The sequence below is a fragment of the Hylobates moloch genome, unplaced genomic scaffold (assembly GCF_009828535.3).
Source record: "Hylobates moloch isolate HMO894 unplaced genomic scaffold, HMol_V3 SCAFFOLD_6, whole genome shotgun sequence".
Lineage (NCBI taxonomy): Eukaryota > Metazoa > Chordata > Mammalia > Primates > Hylobatidae > Hylobates > Hylobates moloch.
In genome coordinates this window covers 124735202-124752605 of record NW_026652281.1, presented here as the reverse complement: position 1 = coordinate 124752605, position 17404 = coordinate 124735202, and the positions used below count along the sequence as shown (strand labels likewise).

The 17404-nt window shown below is 39.9% G+C and overlaps 1 protein-coding gene across 7 annotated transcripts in view; it reads left to right on the top strand.

Annotated features, from left to right (window-relative positions):
• The window catches only part of JAKMIP2 (janus kinase and microtubule interacting protein 2), a 189822-nt gene that overhangs the window by 154382 nt on the left and 18036 nt on the right, over positions 1-17404 (top strand). For all 7 annotated transcript variants that reach the window (XR_009213846.1, XR_004248846.2, XR_009213845.1 and 4 more), the window contains 2 exons: positions 2497-2700; positions 8201-8266. Coding sequence is in view for 4 of the 7 variants with exons in the window: in XM_032158277.2 (XP_032014168.1) it covers positions 2497-2700; positions 8201-8266 (270 nt within the window). In the remaining 3 variants the exon portion in view is untranslated. The remainder of the gene's footprint in view (positions 1-2496; positions 2701-8200; positions 8267-17404) is intronic.

Genomic DNA, 17404 nt, shown 5'->3' with positions numbered 1-17404 from the left:
TTACTGGTTTTCAGATCTGATTTTAGAACAAATACATTCCTAGTTCTTTACTTATTCTAAGATTCTTATAAGATATTCTTATAATATCTAATAAATATTTAATTATACTTCATTTTTTAATGATTAAAAGGCCAGACGTGGTGCCTCATGCATGTAATCCCAGCACTTTTGGGAAACCAAGGTGGGCAGATCCCTTGAGCCCAGGAATTCCTGACCAGTGTGAGCAGCATGAAAACTTGTATCTCCAAAAAATAAAAATAAAAATACAAAATACAAAAATTAGCCAATCATGGTGACATGCACCTTGTAGTACTAGCCACTAAGGAGGCTGAGGAGGGAGGATTCATTGAGCCTGGGAGGTCAAGGCTTCAGTGAGCTGTGATCGTGCCACTGTACTCCAGCCTGGGCAACAGATCAAGATCCTGTCTCAAAACAAAACAAAACAAAAACAATTAAATATATGTTGTTGGATAATATTAAGTGAAGAACAGATTGGATGGCAATGTGGATTAAAGAGAAATTTTATTAAACCAAATCCAATCATTTGGGAGTCTGATCTAGTGGTGGAATAATGTGTTTAATGTTTGTTATGGGTATTTTTAATTCATTTATCTCTTACAAGAACCTTGTGAGGTATAGGTAAGATTATTATTCATATCTTACATATGAGGATAGTAAGATTTAGAGAATATAAGAACTTTGCCCAAGTTGATAAATAAGTAGTGTGTAGATCTGACTCCAGGTCCTGTGGCCTGCCATAATCCAGCCACAGCAACTGAGGCTTCCATGGTAAATAGGCTGTGCCTTTTTGTCTCCCACAGAAGATTATGCTGATTAAGGAGCACATGTGATCCATTCCCCTCTACCAAATTCCTATTACACACTTCTTCATACTGAACTACAGCCCACATTTCTTCTCTCCTTATGCTCCACCCTCCATTAATTCACAGTTATGAATCAAAAGAAAAAGAGCAAATTAAAGGAACATTTCAAAGAATTCCTAGAAGAGGTTTTTATAATGCTTTCCTGGAAGCAGCTTGAGTCACTTTTGGGGAAAGAGTGAAGCACTTAGTCCCTGCTCGTTACAAAGATGAACTTGTCTTTGCATTCCAAAATGAGTAAGAGATTCTGAGCTTGTTTGATGGGGAAAGAAGAGAATGGGCATTTGTTGCTAATTAGAGACAGAGAAGGAAGTGAGTTTTGCTTCACTTCTACCTTTCACCCTTGCCTCTTCTACCTGTACGAAATTAAGTTGTGTGTTTATGTGGGTCCTGAGACTACTGAGTACTCATTCAGAAAACCATATTTATCCTTAAAAAGATGAGATCTGCTTAGCCCAGGACAAGAGCTAGGAAAATATTTCTCACCAAAGCATGTCTGGTCACTTCTGTCAAACTTAGAAGGGATAAGATTGTAGATTTTAGCAACCGTTATCTGAAGCATATCAAAAAAGAAAGAAAAAGGAACAGATATAAGAGGCAGCGCATACTTCATCTACAAAAGAAAGACTCAGAGAAATATTATAATGAGAGCAGCCATAAACCTCAGAGAACTTAAAAACAGACCAATTCCAAAACTTCAGGTCATTTTTGGATTTTATTTTTCAATTTTATTTCAAGAAAAAATATGGAGACCATAAAGCCATCTTCAAGTACCAGAGGTTTGTCATGTATTAATAAAACGGGGGTGGTATTTTGTGCATAAAATATATCTCCAATTTTAAGTATTTTGTTCTAACTTAGACTATTTATTTCTAGAAGTATGGCCACCATGATAGATGTCTTTAAATATATGAAGAACTGTCTTGTTGGTTTTTGTTTGTTTGTTTTTTGTTGCTGTTGTTTTGAGATGGAGTTTCACTCTTATTGCACAGACCAGAGTGCAATATGTGATCTCGGCTCACTGCAGCTTCTGCCTCTCAGGTTCCAGCGATTCTTCTGTCTCAGCCTCCTGAGTAGCTGGGATTACAGCTGCGCACCACCACACTCGGCTAATTTTTTATATTTTTGGTAGAAATGGGGTTTCATCATGTTGGCCAGGCTGGTCTCGAACTCCTGACCTCAGATGATCTGCCTGCCTCGGGCTCCCAAAGTGCTGGGATTATAGGTGTGAGCCACCGCGCCTGGCCAGAGCTGTCAAGTAGAAGTGAGAACACACTTATTCTCAGCTACACTTTAGGATAGGAAGTACAGTTATTATAACAAAGCGAGGGCTTTCTAAAAAGGAAAAGTATATAAAAGGGACAGGGTCCCAAGAAAGAACAAATGTTCCCTCACTAGAGAAGTTCATGAATTGGCTAGATAACCCTTATGGAATCTCATAAAAGGAGATTTTCAGAAGTGTAATTAGGCTAGAGAAGCTTTGAAATTATTTTCTTGCTAAGATCCTATAAGCCTAAAATTGACAGCCATACACATATACATACATAGCGTACACTCCCACACCAGATATCAATGGCAAGTTCCGAAGTTAGACTTTTCTAATTCTATTTGCCAGAGAATCCAGGAACTAGAAGCTACTTTGTACAATGCTCTACAGCAAGAAACTGTTATCAAGTTTGGTGAATTATTAAGTGAAAAACAGCAAGAGGAGCTGAGGACGGCAGTAGAAAAGTTACGGCGGCAAATGCTGAGGAAGAGCAGAGAGTATGACTGTCAGATTCTTCAGGAGAGAATGGAGCTCTTACAGCAAGCCCATCAGGTGAGGACTGAGTCACTACCTCTGCGTAGGGTTAGTACTAGCAAATGGAACTTAGTACTAGGTACATGGTATTGAGTATGGGTACGGAGAAGCCCAGGAGATACAAGTTATTTTCAGAGAGTAAAATAAATAACCATTGTTTTCTACCTTCATGCACATACAAAAATGACAGTTTTATAATAATTCAATCTTGAGAAAATTGGCGTTTCAGAAGGACTGAATACTGTTACTATTTTTAGAACTACGTTTTCACGAAATACCGTTTGAATTTCATGGACTCTGATTATCTGCCTTATGCAGGGATGCAGGACACTCTCCAGGGCAAAAATAGTGCTTCCCATGTACTGCTCACTCCAGTCCATAAACAAGCCTGATAATAATCCGAATAGTGTAAAATAGATCAAGGACCGTTCACATTACAAACATCACCACCAACAAAGCCCGGCAGCTGCTGTTTACTTACTGACATTTGCTTTATGTCAGTAACTAAGCTAAGGGCTCTACTTACATCATTTCATCTTCATAATAACCCTATGAGGTAAGTATTTTTATTATCTCAATTTTGGAGATAACAATACTGAAGATAAGAATGCTTAAGTGATTTGCCCAAGATGACACAGATGGTAAGCAACAGTCAGGATGACAGCCTAGGTCTGCTGAACTCCAAGGTCAATGTGTCTAACCACTGTATTGTACCATCATCCATGACTTATGTGATTCATCAGCAAGGTCCAAAATAGGCACCCAATACTAATTTCCAGCCAAAATTTTTAATTGCAACTCTTTATTCATGCCATAGCCTGACAGTTGAGGGCTGAGGTCCTGGTCAAAATACAGATTCAATAAGGATTCCAGCATTGAAAGTGTCAGGTTATAGTATTCAATCCTCAGAAGCTATAAGAAGCAACCGGTACAAAATTCAGATGGTATGAATAGGCGGTAAAAATCGTGTGGTCATCAGTGATCAAGGTAAGTGGAAAAGAAGTAGGGGTTCTTTTATGAGGCAAATAAAAACAATCCATGGAGGACATGACACAGCACACTTCAGATGCAAGCAGGAGCTTTGTGGATTTTATAGGCTAACAGATTACCCAAGTAGGTGGAGAATTCTGAAGCCACGTGTCCCAGAAATGATAAATACATACATGTTCCTATTAATGCCCCTTCAGATTCCATCACAAAAGTTTGAGTTTTGACCCATGGAAAGACTTCTTAAAGTCTTTAATAATAGACTTTATGGCATCATCGCATTGCTTCATGCATTCTTTTCTTCTAGCAGGGGATAAAAATGTATTCTGCACAAATTTCTTGTGCTGCAATAGCATGTAATTACTTTCAACAAATTGGGAGTTATGTCATGGAAACACAGAAGTGTTTACTTTTAAGATGGACTCATAGTTATCTAAATTTATTTATCATAAAAACTTTATTCCATTTGAGTATTTCTTTAACCATTTAGCTGAGATACTTCTCTCCTGAAAGAGTTGGTTTTAAGTTATCCAGTAGCTCTGATAGTACACTACATTTCTGAACCTCAGAGAGTTTCACTGACATTTTCCATCCATCTTCTAAACAAATGTTCATTAGAATATGCCTTTGCCAGTTATTTCTTACTCTTCTTCTTCCCTTTTAACTAATAGCTGAGTTTCATAGAATTATTCCAGAAGATATTGGCCAGGATTTTTTACATGTAACTATGTAATACACTCTAACTTCTCAAGTATATCACTAACCATGTATTACACAGTTCTGCTTGAATGTTTAAGAGTGAACTGATGTGTTCTTATCCTTACTTCTCTTCTCTCTCCCCATCTGCCTGTCTTAGTCAGTAGAATTACCATATCTCAACACTCTGGCTAAAAACACTGGTGTCTTCTCTATTCTTTCCCTGTAAGCATTAATACAGCACCACATCCAACTGGCATTTCCCCTGAAATGTTTTTGATACTGGTCCATTTCGTTCATTTTTGTCACCCCAGGCATGTGCAGGACCTTTCATTGTTCCACCAGCTTCCAGGTACTGCCAGATGTTCTCTTTGTGAATCTGACTCCATCACCTATGCATTTATTCAGTCAAACTTTTAAATGTGTTTCCTAGGTGCTAAGTACTGTGCTAGACAGAGAATTCACCGTGGACCCTGCCTACACAAAACGTAGGACCCATAGATGGTTATAAAATGATTAACACAAAGAAAAATAATTATGATATATCATAATAAATAGCATTTTTAAAAGTACATGCAGCTGCCATGGGGACCTAGTTCTAGCTCTCCTCTTTTCAATCCACTGCACATCTCATCACAGATTCTTCTCATTTTTCCTCATGGTACATTCTTGCCCCAAAGTCTCCATGGTCCAATTTCCAGTTGAGTAGAGTCTTACGCAGGTCTCTTCAGGTCCTTCAGTAGCTGACTGCCCCTCCCTCCAAAACCAGATTTGACCCAACCCCAGAGCATACTTCCCTCTCCACTCATGCAAAACATCCTGGTCCCACTTGTGCTGTGATTTTCCACCTCTAAAGTGTCCATTCGTTTCCATTAAATTGATCCAAGTGTTCTCGTTTTTCCAGTCCCAGTTTAAGATCCAACCCATTCAGGATCCTCTCCCTCATGAAAATTTTAAAAATGAACCACATACTGCTCAAGATATCTACATTCTATATGCTGTTATGCACTCATTCACAACCATTTAATGAGGCCCTGCTGTGTACCAGGTGCTGGGAGTATAATGGTAAGCAAAGACATACAGATCACTACTCTCATCTATCTCACAGAGGGACAGGGACAGAGCCACAGCACAAATGAACAATGACTGAGGCAATTTCTGAGAGTGGCAATAAGTGCTATGCAGAAATGTATACAATGTGTATGTGAGTTTGGGAGTAGGATTGGCCACTTTAGGCTGGCTGGTCAGTGGAGGCCTCTCTGAAGTTACCTAAGATCCAAGAAATGAGCCACACAAAGATCTTGGCCAAATGTCCCAGAAGACAGGGACAACAAGGGCTAAGTCCCTATCATGGGAATAAGTTTGGAATAGTCAAGGAACAGAGCAAAGGCTAGAATGTCAGGAGCACACAGAGCCAGAGTGAGGTTGATAGGAGGAGACGTTGCAGAGCTAAGAAAGGGCCACATCACACAGGGCTTTGCAGGAGTTTGAGTTTTATTCTGAGTATAACTCAACTAACTCTTCCTTCTTTTCTTCCCCACTCGCTTAAACTCAGGGGACCATGGAGATCATTTTTACATTCTGAGAGTTCACAATGGCTGCTATAGATGGAGTAAGATGGTCAAAATAAAAGGCAGGAAGAGCAGGTAGAAGCTGCCATACCAGCCCTGACAAGGGAAGACAATGACTTGGTGAACTTGGTATCAGTAGAGATAAAAAGAAGTGGGTAGAAAAGGAATGTTTTGGATCCAACAAGGTTTTCTGTTGGGTGGATGGCAAAGGGATGGGAAGCAAAAAGAAATCAAGTATACATCATATGATGTAGTGTAACACATTTATTTGACAAAAAAATATGTGTGGACACCTTCTCCATGCTAAACACTGCACTAGGAATTGGAAATGGGTGATAAAGTTATTCAGTTTTTTTTCATTGTTTACCTTTTCTATTTAATTTTGTTATTCCATCTGGATCTGATAGTTCTTTGAAAAGGGAACTAACTGGTGCCTGATCTGTATTGTCCATTACATTCAGCACAGTCATGAGCATGTAAGGAGGTGCCCAACAAGCATAGATGTGATGGCTGAATGGATACTGCAGTAATTTTACATATTCATGATTTTGTCCATATAGTACTTGCCTCCATATCCAGCAGACATGCCAAGGAATTACTTGAACACTCAAGGTGGAAATATCTAGCAAATTTATTCTTTTACTGTGTAGCTATGGAGCACTGACAGCACTATGGAAATATACACCAGCACACACATCATACATGTATACACACACCATCAACATTCCAGTCCCATCCCTTTCTCCAGCATTCATTATGGTATAATTTCAAGGTTAGCCTTTATGGTCTCACTCTGACCAAAACACACCATCTCTTGTTGCACAAACCTTAGCCCCCTTACTTTAAAGAAGAGTTTCTCAATCTCAGCATTACTGAAATTTTGAAGCAGATAATTCTTTATTCTTTTTTAGGGGGAGGGGTGGCTGTTTTGTGCCTTATCGGATGCTTAGTAGCATTCCTGGCTTCTACTCGGTAGATGCTAGATGCACATACTCCCAGTTGTGACAGTACAAAAATGTCAAGACATTTAGATAGTGGTGATGGTTGCACAACTTTGTGAATATACTAAAACCACTGAATTACACAACTTAAAATAAATAAACATATTAACTAACTTTAAAAAATGTGCAGAACTGCCAAATGTCCCCAGCTGGGGCAGGGAGAGACAAACAGTTGAGATCTACTCTTTTAAAGAGAGGGAGATATGCTTTCCAAGTTCAAGAACCCCTTGTTCTAGCTTCCCTTTTTTTCTCCTACCATTGCATTATAAAAACCTCTCTTTCTATATTATCATTCCATTTTGCTTCTAGTGTTTTCTCCATAGACTCCATTTCTCTATTTTCTAATTATTCCCAGCAGAGGTATTAAATAAGAGCCTGCATTATATAACCATGTACATGAACACAAAAACCTTTAGATTGACAGATATAAATGTGAAGACTTTATTTTACTTGTAAATAATTGTTATGTAATGTTGATTTCAAATATTTGGTGTTTAAATTAGTGGAATTTCGTTACATAATTGAGAGGTAAGTTCAAAGACCGTCTTGGAACTTTTCATCTTTAGGATTACTTGTGTTATGCTTGTTATGTTCTGGTGTTTTCCTAATTTACCAGTTCCCTCCTGGGAATGTTTGTTGATGTGTAATCTCTACTTTGTTTTATGAGAATTTACCAATTCTGTTTTGTGAGAAAATTCTATCCTGAAACAGTGTTGAAATGGGGTTAAGAGAAAAAGGTTAAGAAAGAACAATTGGATTGTTTACATCTATATGAGTCAGCCTCAACCATCTTTAATGTGGTAACAAACAATCAAAATCTCAATCCAAATGGTTCATAACAAAGCTTGTTTCTTGCTCTCTAGTTCTGAGACACACTACACCCTCTACAAGGATTTGATATTCCCAAATCGTATTCCAACTCGCATTACACTGGCCAAAACAAGTCTCTTTGCCAAACTCAATGTCAGTGGTGTAGAATCTACACCTCACTAGGAAGGGGTCTACAGGGATAGGCTCAGTAGAAATGGTGGCAAATATTTTTTGAAAAGATAATCAGTAACAATGATTTTCTACCACAAACATAGATAATTTCTGAAACATGCAACATGTTTTTGGGTGGGGAAAACATACATGCGATGTTTCCAGCTGCTTATACAAATATTCAGGTTTGTATAGGAAGTTTCGTGTTTTCATTTGGTAAATTATTTTTCCGCACAACTTACCACCTACTGATGCTTTCTTTCTTTTCTTTTCTTTCTTCAGAGAATTCGTGACTTAGAAGATAAAACAGACATCCAGAAAAGACAAATAAAGGACTTAGAAGAAAAGGTATGTGTCAAATTCAATAACTATCTTATTATTTGTTTAATCAGAAAGCAATATTGATTTTGCTCACTGTATTTTCTTCCTGGCTTCTCAGTTATTGTGTGTCTTGCAGAGGCAGGCGTAGTTACAGTAAACCTAGCTTTCACCTTCAGTCAGACAGAATGCCAGCAAAGCATCTGCCATCAGTAACCTAGCCTTCACATGTTTGTCTTTTGTGTTGCTTTCCTATTTTTTCTGTGTTTTCTTTCCTTAGTTTCCCCTTCCTTATCTTCATTTCCTTTCTGAAAGTTTCTTCTGAGTTTTGTTACCCTACTTTGCTCTTTTTTTAAAAAAATCTTTTAGCACCTTTGTTTTACCTTTCCCATTATCATTCATAAGAAGACCTTTCATCCTTGTGCTGCAGTTTCACCTTAACAATAAGTTCAGAAACTTGGGTTGATATGTGATAATCATGTTGTCCTTTCACTTACCCAGTGATCTCAAAGAGTGGCTGCTTCTTCCAAGTCAGCTAGTGTTTTTGAGGGATATAACAACATGGCTCTTAGAGAGGGCACTTGGAAATGCGTGTGGGGTGGGAGAACAGACAGAGCTCAGGGTGGGATGCTGAACAAGCTGCAGTGAGCTACACAGGCTTGCACAACAAAAAAAGCCAAAGCCTGGAATTCCCAAGCAAGATGGCCGAATAGGAACAGCTCCGGTCTGCAGCTCCCAGCCAGACCAACACAGAAGGCAGGTGATTTCTGCATTTCTAACTGAGGTACCTGGTTTATCTCATTAGGACTGGTTAGACTCTGTGCAGCCCACAGAGGGCAAGCCAAAGCAGGGTGGGGTGTTGCCTCACCCAAGAAGCAGAAGTGCAAGGGGTCAGGGAAGTACCTCCCCTAGCCAAGGGAAGCCATGAGGGACTGCGCTGTGAGGGATGGTGCACTCCAGCCCAGATACTACACTTTTCTCACGGTCTTCGCAACCCACAGACCAGAAGATTCCCTCAGGTGCCTACACCACAAGGGCCCTGGGTTTCAAGCACAAAACTAGGAGGCCGTTTGGGCAGACACTGAGCTAGCTGCAGGAGTTTTTATTTCCTACCCCAGTGGCACCTGGAATGTCATCAAGACAGAACCGTTCACTCCCCTGGAAAGGGGCCTGAAGCCAGAGAGCCAAGTGGTCTTGCTCAGCGGATCCCACCCCCATGGATCCAGCAAGCTAAGACCCACTGGGTTGAAATTCTGGCTGCCAGCACCGTAGTCTGAAATCAACCTGGGAGGCTCGATCTTGGTGGGGGGAGGGGCGTTTGCCATTACTGAGGCTTGAATAGGCTGTTTTCCACTTACAGTGTAAACAAAGCCATGGGGAAGTTCAGACTAGGTGGAGCTCACCACAGGGCCACAAAGCTGCTGTAGCCAGACTGCCTCTCTAGATTCCTTCTCTCTGGGCAGAGCATCTCTGAAGGAAAGGCAGCAGCCCCACTCGGGGGCTTATGGATAAAACTCCCATCTCCCTGGGACACAGCATCTAGGGGAAGGGGTGGCTGTGGGTGCAGCTTTAGCAGACTTAAACGTTCCTGCCTGCTGGCTCTGAAGAGAGCAGTGGATCTCCCAGCATAGCACTTGAGCTCTGTGAAGGGACAGACTGCCTCCTCAAGTGGGTCCCTGATCCCGTGCCTCCTGACTGGGAGATACCTCCCAGCAGGGGTCGACAGACACCTCCTACAGGAGAACTCTGGCTGGCATCTGACATGTGCCCTTCTGGGACAAAGCTTCCATAGGAAGGAGCAGGCAGCAATCTTTGCTATTCTGCAGCTTCTGCTGGTGATAACCAGGCAAACAGAGTCTGGAGTGGACCCCCAGCAAACTCCAGCAGACTTGCAGCAGAGGGGCCTGACTGTTAGAAGGAAAACTAACAAGCAGAAAGCAATAGCATCAACATCAATGAAAAGGACAACCATGCAAAAACTCTATCCGAAGGTCACCAACAGCAAAGGCCAAAGGTGGATAAATCCATGAAGATGAGGAAAAACCAGCACAAAAAGCTGAAAATTCCAAAAACCAGAATGCCTGTTCTCCTCCAAAGGATCAAAACTCCTCGCAAGCAAGGGAACAAAACTGGATGGAGAATGAGTTTGATGAATTGACAGAAGTAGGCTTCAGAAGGTGGGTAATAACAAACTCATCTGAGCTAAAAGAGCATGTTATAACCCAATGTAAGGAAGCTAAGAACCTTAAAAAAAGGTTAGAGGAATTACTAACTAGAATAACCAGTTTAGAGAAGAATGTAAATGACCTGATGGAGCTGAAAAACACAGCACAAGAACTTCTTGAAGCATGCAGTATCCATAGCTGGATCAATCAAGTGGAAGAAAGGATATCAGAGATTGAAGATCAACTTAATGAAATAAAGTGTAAAGACAAGATTAGAGAAAAAAAGATGAAAAGAAATGAACAAAGCTTCTAAGAAATATGAGACTATGTGTAAAGACCAAACCTACGTTTGATTGGTGTACCTGAAAGTGATGGAGAGAATGGAACTAAGTTCGAAAACACACTTCAGGAAATTATCCAGGAGAACTTTCCCAATCTAGCAAGACAGGCCAACATTCAAATTCAGGAAATACAGAGGACACCACAAAGATACTCCTCAAGAAGAGCAGCCCTGAGACACATAATCATCAGATTCAGCAAGGTTGAAATGAAGGAAAAAATGTTAAGCACAACCAGAGAGAAAGGGCGGGTTACCCACAAAGGGAAGCCCATCAGACTAACAGTGGATCTCTCACCAGAAACCCTACAAGCCCAGAAGAGAGTAGGGGCCAATATTCAACATTCTTAAAGAAAATAATTTTCAACCCAGAATTTCATATCCAGCCAAACTAAGCTTCATAAGTGAAGGAGAAATAAAATCCTTTACAGACAAGCAAATGCTAAGGGATTTTGTCACCACCAGGCCTGCCTTATAAGAGTTCCTGAAGGAAGCACTAAATATGGAAAGGAAAAACTGGTACCAGCCACTGCAAAAACAACCCAAAATGTAAAGACCATCAACACTATAAAGAAACTGCATCAACTAATGGTCAAAATAACCAGCTAGCATCATAATGACAGGATCAAATTCACACATAACAATATTAGCCTTAAATGTAAACGGGCTAGATGCCCCAATTAAAAGGCACAAACTGGCAAATTGGATAAAAAGTCAAAACCCATTAGTGTATTGTATTCAGGAGACCCATCTCATGTGCAAAGACACACATAGACCCAAAATAAAGGAATGGAGGAAGATTTACCAAGCAAATGGAAAGCAAAAAAAAAGCTGGGGTTGCAATTCTAGTCTCTGATAAAACAGACTTTAAACCAACAAAAATCAAAAAAGGCAAAGCAGGGCATTACATAATGGTAAAGAGATCGATGCAACAAGAAGAGCAAACTATCCTAAATATATATGCATCCAATACAGGAGCACCCAGATTCATAAAGCAAGTTCTTAGAGACCTACAAAGAGACTTAGACTCACACACATTAATAGTGGGAAACTTTAACACCCCACTGTCAATAGTAGACAAATCAACAAGACAGAAAATTAATAAGGAAATTCAGGACTTGAACTCAGCTCTGGACCAAGCAGACCTAATAGACATCTACAGAACTCTCCACCCCAAATCAACAGAACATACATTCTGCTCAGCACCACATAGTTCTTATTCTAAAATCAACCATGTAATTGAAAGTAAAACACTCCTCAGCAAATGCAAAAGAACAGAAATCATAACAAACAGTCTCTCAGACCACAGTGCAATCAAATTAGAACTCAGGATTAAGAAACTCACTTAAAACCACACAACTACATGGAAACTGAACAACCTGTTCCTGAATGACTAACGGGTAAATAACGAAATTAAGGCAGAAATAAATAAGCTATTTGAAACCAATGAGAACAAAGACACAACATACCAGAATCTCTGGGACACAGCTAAAACAGTGTTTAGAGGGAAATTTATAGCACTAAATCCCCACAGGAGCAAGTGGGAAAGATCTAAAATCACCACCCTAACATCACAATGTAAAGAACTGGAGAATCAAGAGCAAACAAATTCAACAGCTAGCAGAAGACAAGAAATAACTAAGATCAGAGCAAAACTGAAGGAGATAGAGACACAAAAAAACCTTCTAAAAATCAATGAATCCAGGCTGGTTTTTTGAAAAGATTAGCAGAATACATAGACCGCTAGCCAGACTAATAAAGAAGAAAAGAGAGAAGAATCAAGTAGACACAATAAAAAATGATAAAGGGGAGATCACCACTGATTCCACAGAAATACAAACTACGATCAGAGAATACTATAAACACCTCTATGCAAATAAATAGAAAATCTAGAAGAAATTGATAAATTCCTGGACACATACACCCTCCCAAGACTAAACCAGGAAGAAGTCAAATCCCTGAATAGATCAATAACAAGTTCTGAAATAGAGGCAGTAATTAATTGCCTACTAACCAAAAAAAGCCCAGGACCAGACGGATTCACAGCTGAATTCTACCAGAGGTACAAAGAGGAGTTGGTACCATTCATTCTGAAGATATTCCAAACAATAGATAAAAAGGGACTTCTCCCGAACTCATTTTATGAGGCCACCATCATTCTGATACAAAACCTGGCAGAGACACAACAACAAAAACAAAATTCCAGGCCAGTATCCCTGGTGAACATCGTTGTGAAAATCCTCAATAAAATACTGGCAAACCAAATCCAGCAGCACATTAAAAACCTTATCCACCATGATCGTGTCGGCTTCATCCCTGGGATACAAGGCTGGTTCATCATACATAAATCAATAAATGTAATCCATCACATAAACAGAACCAATAACAAAAACCACATGATTATCTCAATAGATGCAGAAAAGGCCTTTGATAAAATTCAACACCCCTTCATGCTAAAAACACTCAATAAACTAGGTATTGATGGAACATATCTCAAAATAATAAGAGCTATTTATGACAAACCCACAGCCAATATCATACTGAAGGGGCAAAAGCTGGAAGCATTCCCTTTGAAAACCGGCACAAAACAAGGATGCTGTCTCTAACCACTCCTATTCAACATAGTATTGGAAGTTCTGGCCAGGACAATCAGACAAGAGAAAGAAATAAAGCCTATTCAAATAGGAAGAGAGGAAGTCAAATTGTCTCTGTCTGCAGATGACATGATTATATATTTAGAAAACCCCATTGTCTCAGCCCAAAAACTCCTTAAGCTGATAAGCAACTTCAGCAAACTCTCAAGATACAAAATCAATGGGCAAAAATCACAAGCATTCCTATACACCAGTAATAGACAGAGAGCAAAATCATGAGTGAACTCCCATTCACAATTGCTACAAGGAGAATAAAATACCTAGGAATACAACTTACATGGGAAGGACCACTTCAAGAAGAACTAAAATCCACTACTCAAGGCAATAAGAGAGAACACAAACAAATGGAAAAATATTCCATGCTCATGGATAGAAAGAATCAGTATCATCAAAATGGCCATACTGCCCAAAGTAATTTATAGATTCAATGCTATTTCCAACAAGCTACCATTTACTTTCTTCACAGAATTAGAAAAAACTATTTTAAATTTCATATGGAACCAAAGAAGAGCCCATATAGCCAAGACAATGCTAGGCAAAAAGAACAAAGCTGGAGGCATCATACTACCTGACTTCAAACTATACTACAAGGCTACAGTAACCAAAACAGCATAGTACTGGTAACAAAACAGATATATAGACCAATGAAACAGAACAGAGGCCTCAGAAATAACACCACACATCTACAACCATTGGATCTTTGACAAACCTGCCAAAAACAAGCAATGGGGAAAGGATTCCCTATTTAATAAATGGTGTTCAGAAAACCAGCTGGACCATACTCAGAAAACTGAAACTGGACCCCCTTCCTTACACCTTATACAAAAATTAACTCAAGATGGATTAAAGATTTAAACATAAGACCTAAAACCATAAAAACCTTAGAAGAAAATCTAGGCAATACCATTCAGGACATAAGCATGGGCAAAGACTTCATGACTAAAACACCAAAAGCAATGGCAACAAATTCCAAAATTGACAAATGGAATCTAATTAAGCTAAAGAGCTTCTGCACAGCAAAAAAAAAAAACTATCATCAGAGTGAACAGATAACCTACAGAATGGGAGGGAATTTTTGCAATCTATCCATCTGAGAAAGGACTATTATCCAGAATCTACAGGGAACTTAAACAAATTTACAAGAAAAAAAACAGACAACCCCATCAGAAAGTGGGCAAAGGATATGAACAGACACTTTTCAAAATGAGACATAATGCAGCCAACAAACATGAAAAAAAGCTCATCATCACTGCATTAGAGAAATGCAAATTAAAACCACAATGAGATACAATCTCACGCCAGTTAGAATGGCTATCATTAAAAAGTCAGGAAACAACAGATGCTGTAGAGGATGTGGAGAAATAGGAATGATTTTACATGGTTGGTGGGAGTGTAAATTAGTTCAACCATTGTGGAAGACAGTGTGGTGATTCCTCAAGGATCTAGAACTAGAAATACCATTTGACCCAGCAATCCCATTACTGGATTTATAACCCAAAGGATTATAAATTATAAGCCCATTACTGGATGTATAACCCAAAGGATTATGAATCATTCTACTATAAAGACCCATGCACACGTATGTTTATTGCAGCACTATTCACAATAACAAAGACTTGGAACCAACCCAAATGCCCATCATTGTTAGACAGGAAAAAGAAAATGTGGCAGAGGGCCAGGCACGGTGGCTCACACCTGTAATCCCAGCACTTTGGGAGGCCGAGGTGGGCAGATCACCAGGTCAGGAGATCGAGACCATCCTGGCTAACATGGTGAAACCCTGTCTCTACTAAAAATACAAAAAATTAGCCGGGTGAGGTGGTGGGAGCCTGTAGTCCCAGCTACCCAGGAGGCTGAGGCAGGAGAATGGCATGGACCCAGGAGGCGGAGCTTGCAGTGAGCCGAGATCGCACCGCTGCACTCCAGCCTGGGCGACAGAGCAAGACTCTCTCTCCAAAAAAAAAAAAAAAAAAAATGTGGCACATATACACCATGGAATACTATGCAACCATAAAAAATGATGAATTCATATCCTTTGCAGGGACATGGATGAAGTTGGAAACTATCATTCTCAGCAAACTAACAGAGGAAAAGAAAACCAAACACCGCATGTTCTCACTCATAAGTGGGAGTTGAACAATGAGAACATACGGGCACAGGTTGGGGAACATCACACACACACCTGTTGGGGGGTGGGGAGCAAGGGGAGGGATAGCATTAGGAGAAATACCTAATGTAGATGACGGGTTGATGGGTGCAGCAAACCACCATGGCACATGTATACCTAGGTAACAAACCTGCACGTTCTGCGCATGTATCCCAGAACTTAAAGTGTAATAGTAATAATAATAATAATAATAATAATAATAAGAAGAAGTCTGGCCCAAGACACCAGGAACATTCTGCTGAGGGAAACAGCAAGGATGCCAAAGAGGTTTTTCTCTGGAATTCCAGTCAGATTGACTGAAAGTAGCTACCTGAATCCCTGTATGGTAAAACAATATGGCTGTTTTATAGTAGCTTCCATAGGCACGCAAGAAGAAAATAGCAAACTATCTGCCCTTCCTGCAACAATGGTTAGAATTTAGTTCATCCCAGATTGCTTCTATAATTATCCGTATATGTGAGGTTAAAGGGAGTTGGTGGGCTCAAGTAGCCAGACCATCAGGCATCCAGATTTTTATATAGGGTGGGTCTTCAGGTACTCATTTGACCTTAGGTAAATAACTTCACCTCTTCTGTCCAAGCCATATCTCTAAAACAGGGATGATAACACTTGCCCCTTCTTCCTCCCATGGGTTCCATGAGGAACGAAGGAGGTCACTTATGTGAAAAAGGAAACACTAAAAAAGTGTAAGCCAAATTCTAAAAGTGTAATTTTTAAAATTTCTGACCCAAAGTATACATTCTCTGCAAAATTTTAAATTTGAATTTCTCTCATTTCAGAAGGGGCTATTTAGTTCTGCAGGATTGAATGAGGCAATGATAACATATAATAAATTTCCCAGTGATTGGCAGGAAGCCCCACAGAAGGCAGGGATTGCTTTCAGCTTCCCTGTTTGTCAAAGACCACACTTAATATCTTCCATTTTCCACACTTGTGAATGGCCAGCTCTTAGCTCTCTCTCTGCTAATTCATAAGCTACCTAGGGCTGGCTCAAGGAAGAAGTCAAAGTTAAGGCTATTCTTCCCCCAAAACTTGACGATACCCATTCAGTCCTCATCCAGCTGAGGTTTAAAAAAAAAACAACAAGGGGAGAAATCAAAATATATCAACGTCATTACCCTCGCCATTCTCTAAATAAAACCCTCAAAAATTTTGGAAGAAGGGAGATTAAGATCATGTTCATTGTTGGAATTCAATGTAAACTTTTTCACAATTCTTTTTTTTTTTTTTTTTTTTTTTTGAGACGGAGTCTGTCTCTGTCGCCCAGGCTGGAGTGCAGTGGCGCAGTCTCGGCTTACTGCAAGGTCCGCCTCCCGGATTCACGCCATTCTCCTGCCTCAGCCTCTCGGAGTAGCTGGGACTACAGGCACCCGCCACCACGCCCGGCTAATTTTTTTTTGTATTTTTAGTAGAGACGGGGTTTCACCGTGGTCTTGATCTCCTGACCTCGTGATCCGCCCGCCTCGGCCTCCCAAAGTGCTGGGATTACAAGCGTGAGCCACCGCGCCCGGCCTTCACAATTCTTTTGCTCAGTACACTTTACAGGTCTGAACTTCCTAAACTTTTGTGATAATGGGGTAATAATCTTACTCCAAAGACATTAAGGATCTAATTATCAACATTGCATATTTCACAGATGGTAGCAAATTCAACCACTTCAAAAATAATCCAGTTGACTTCTGATTAGATATTTGACTAGAGATGAGGTTTATGATTCACCTTCTACTCACTGGACTTCAGTTCTCCTCACCCTTAAGTCTAGTAAGGAGGCTAAAGATCCTTTATGCCAGAGATACTCTTCATTCTTCCCTTGTGGTACTTGAACACCCACTCAGGGTACATGTA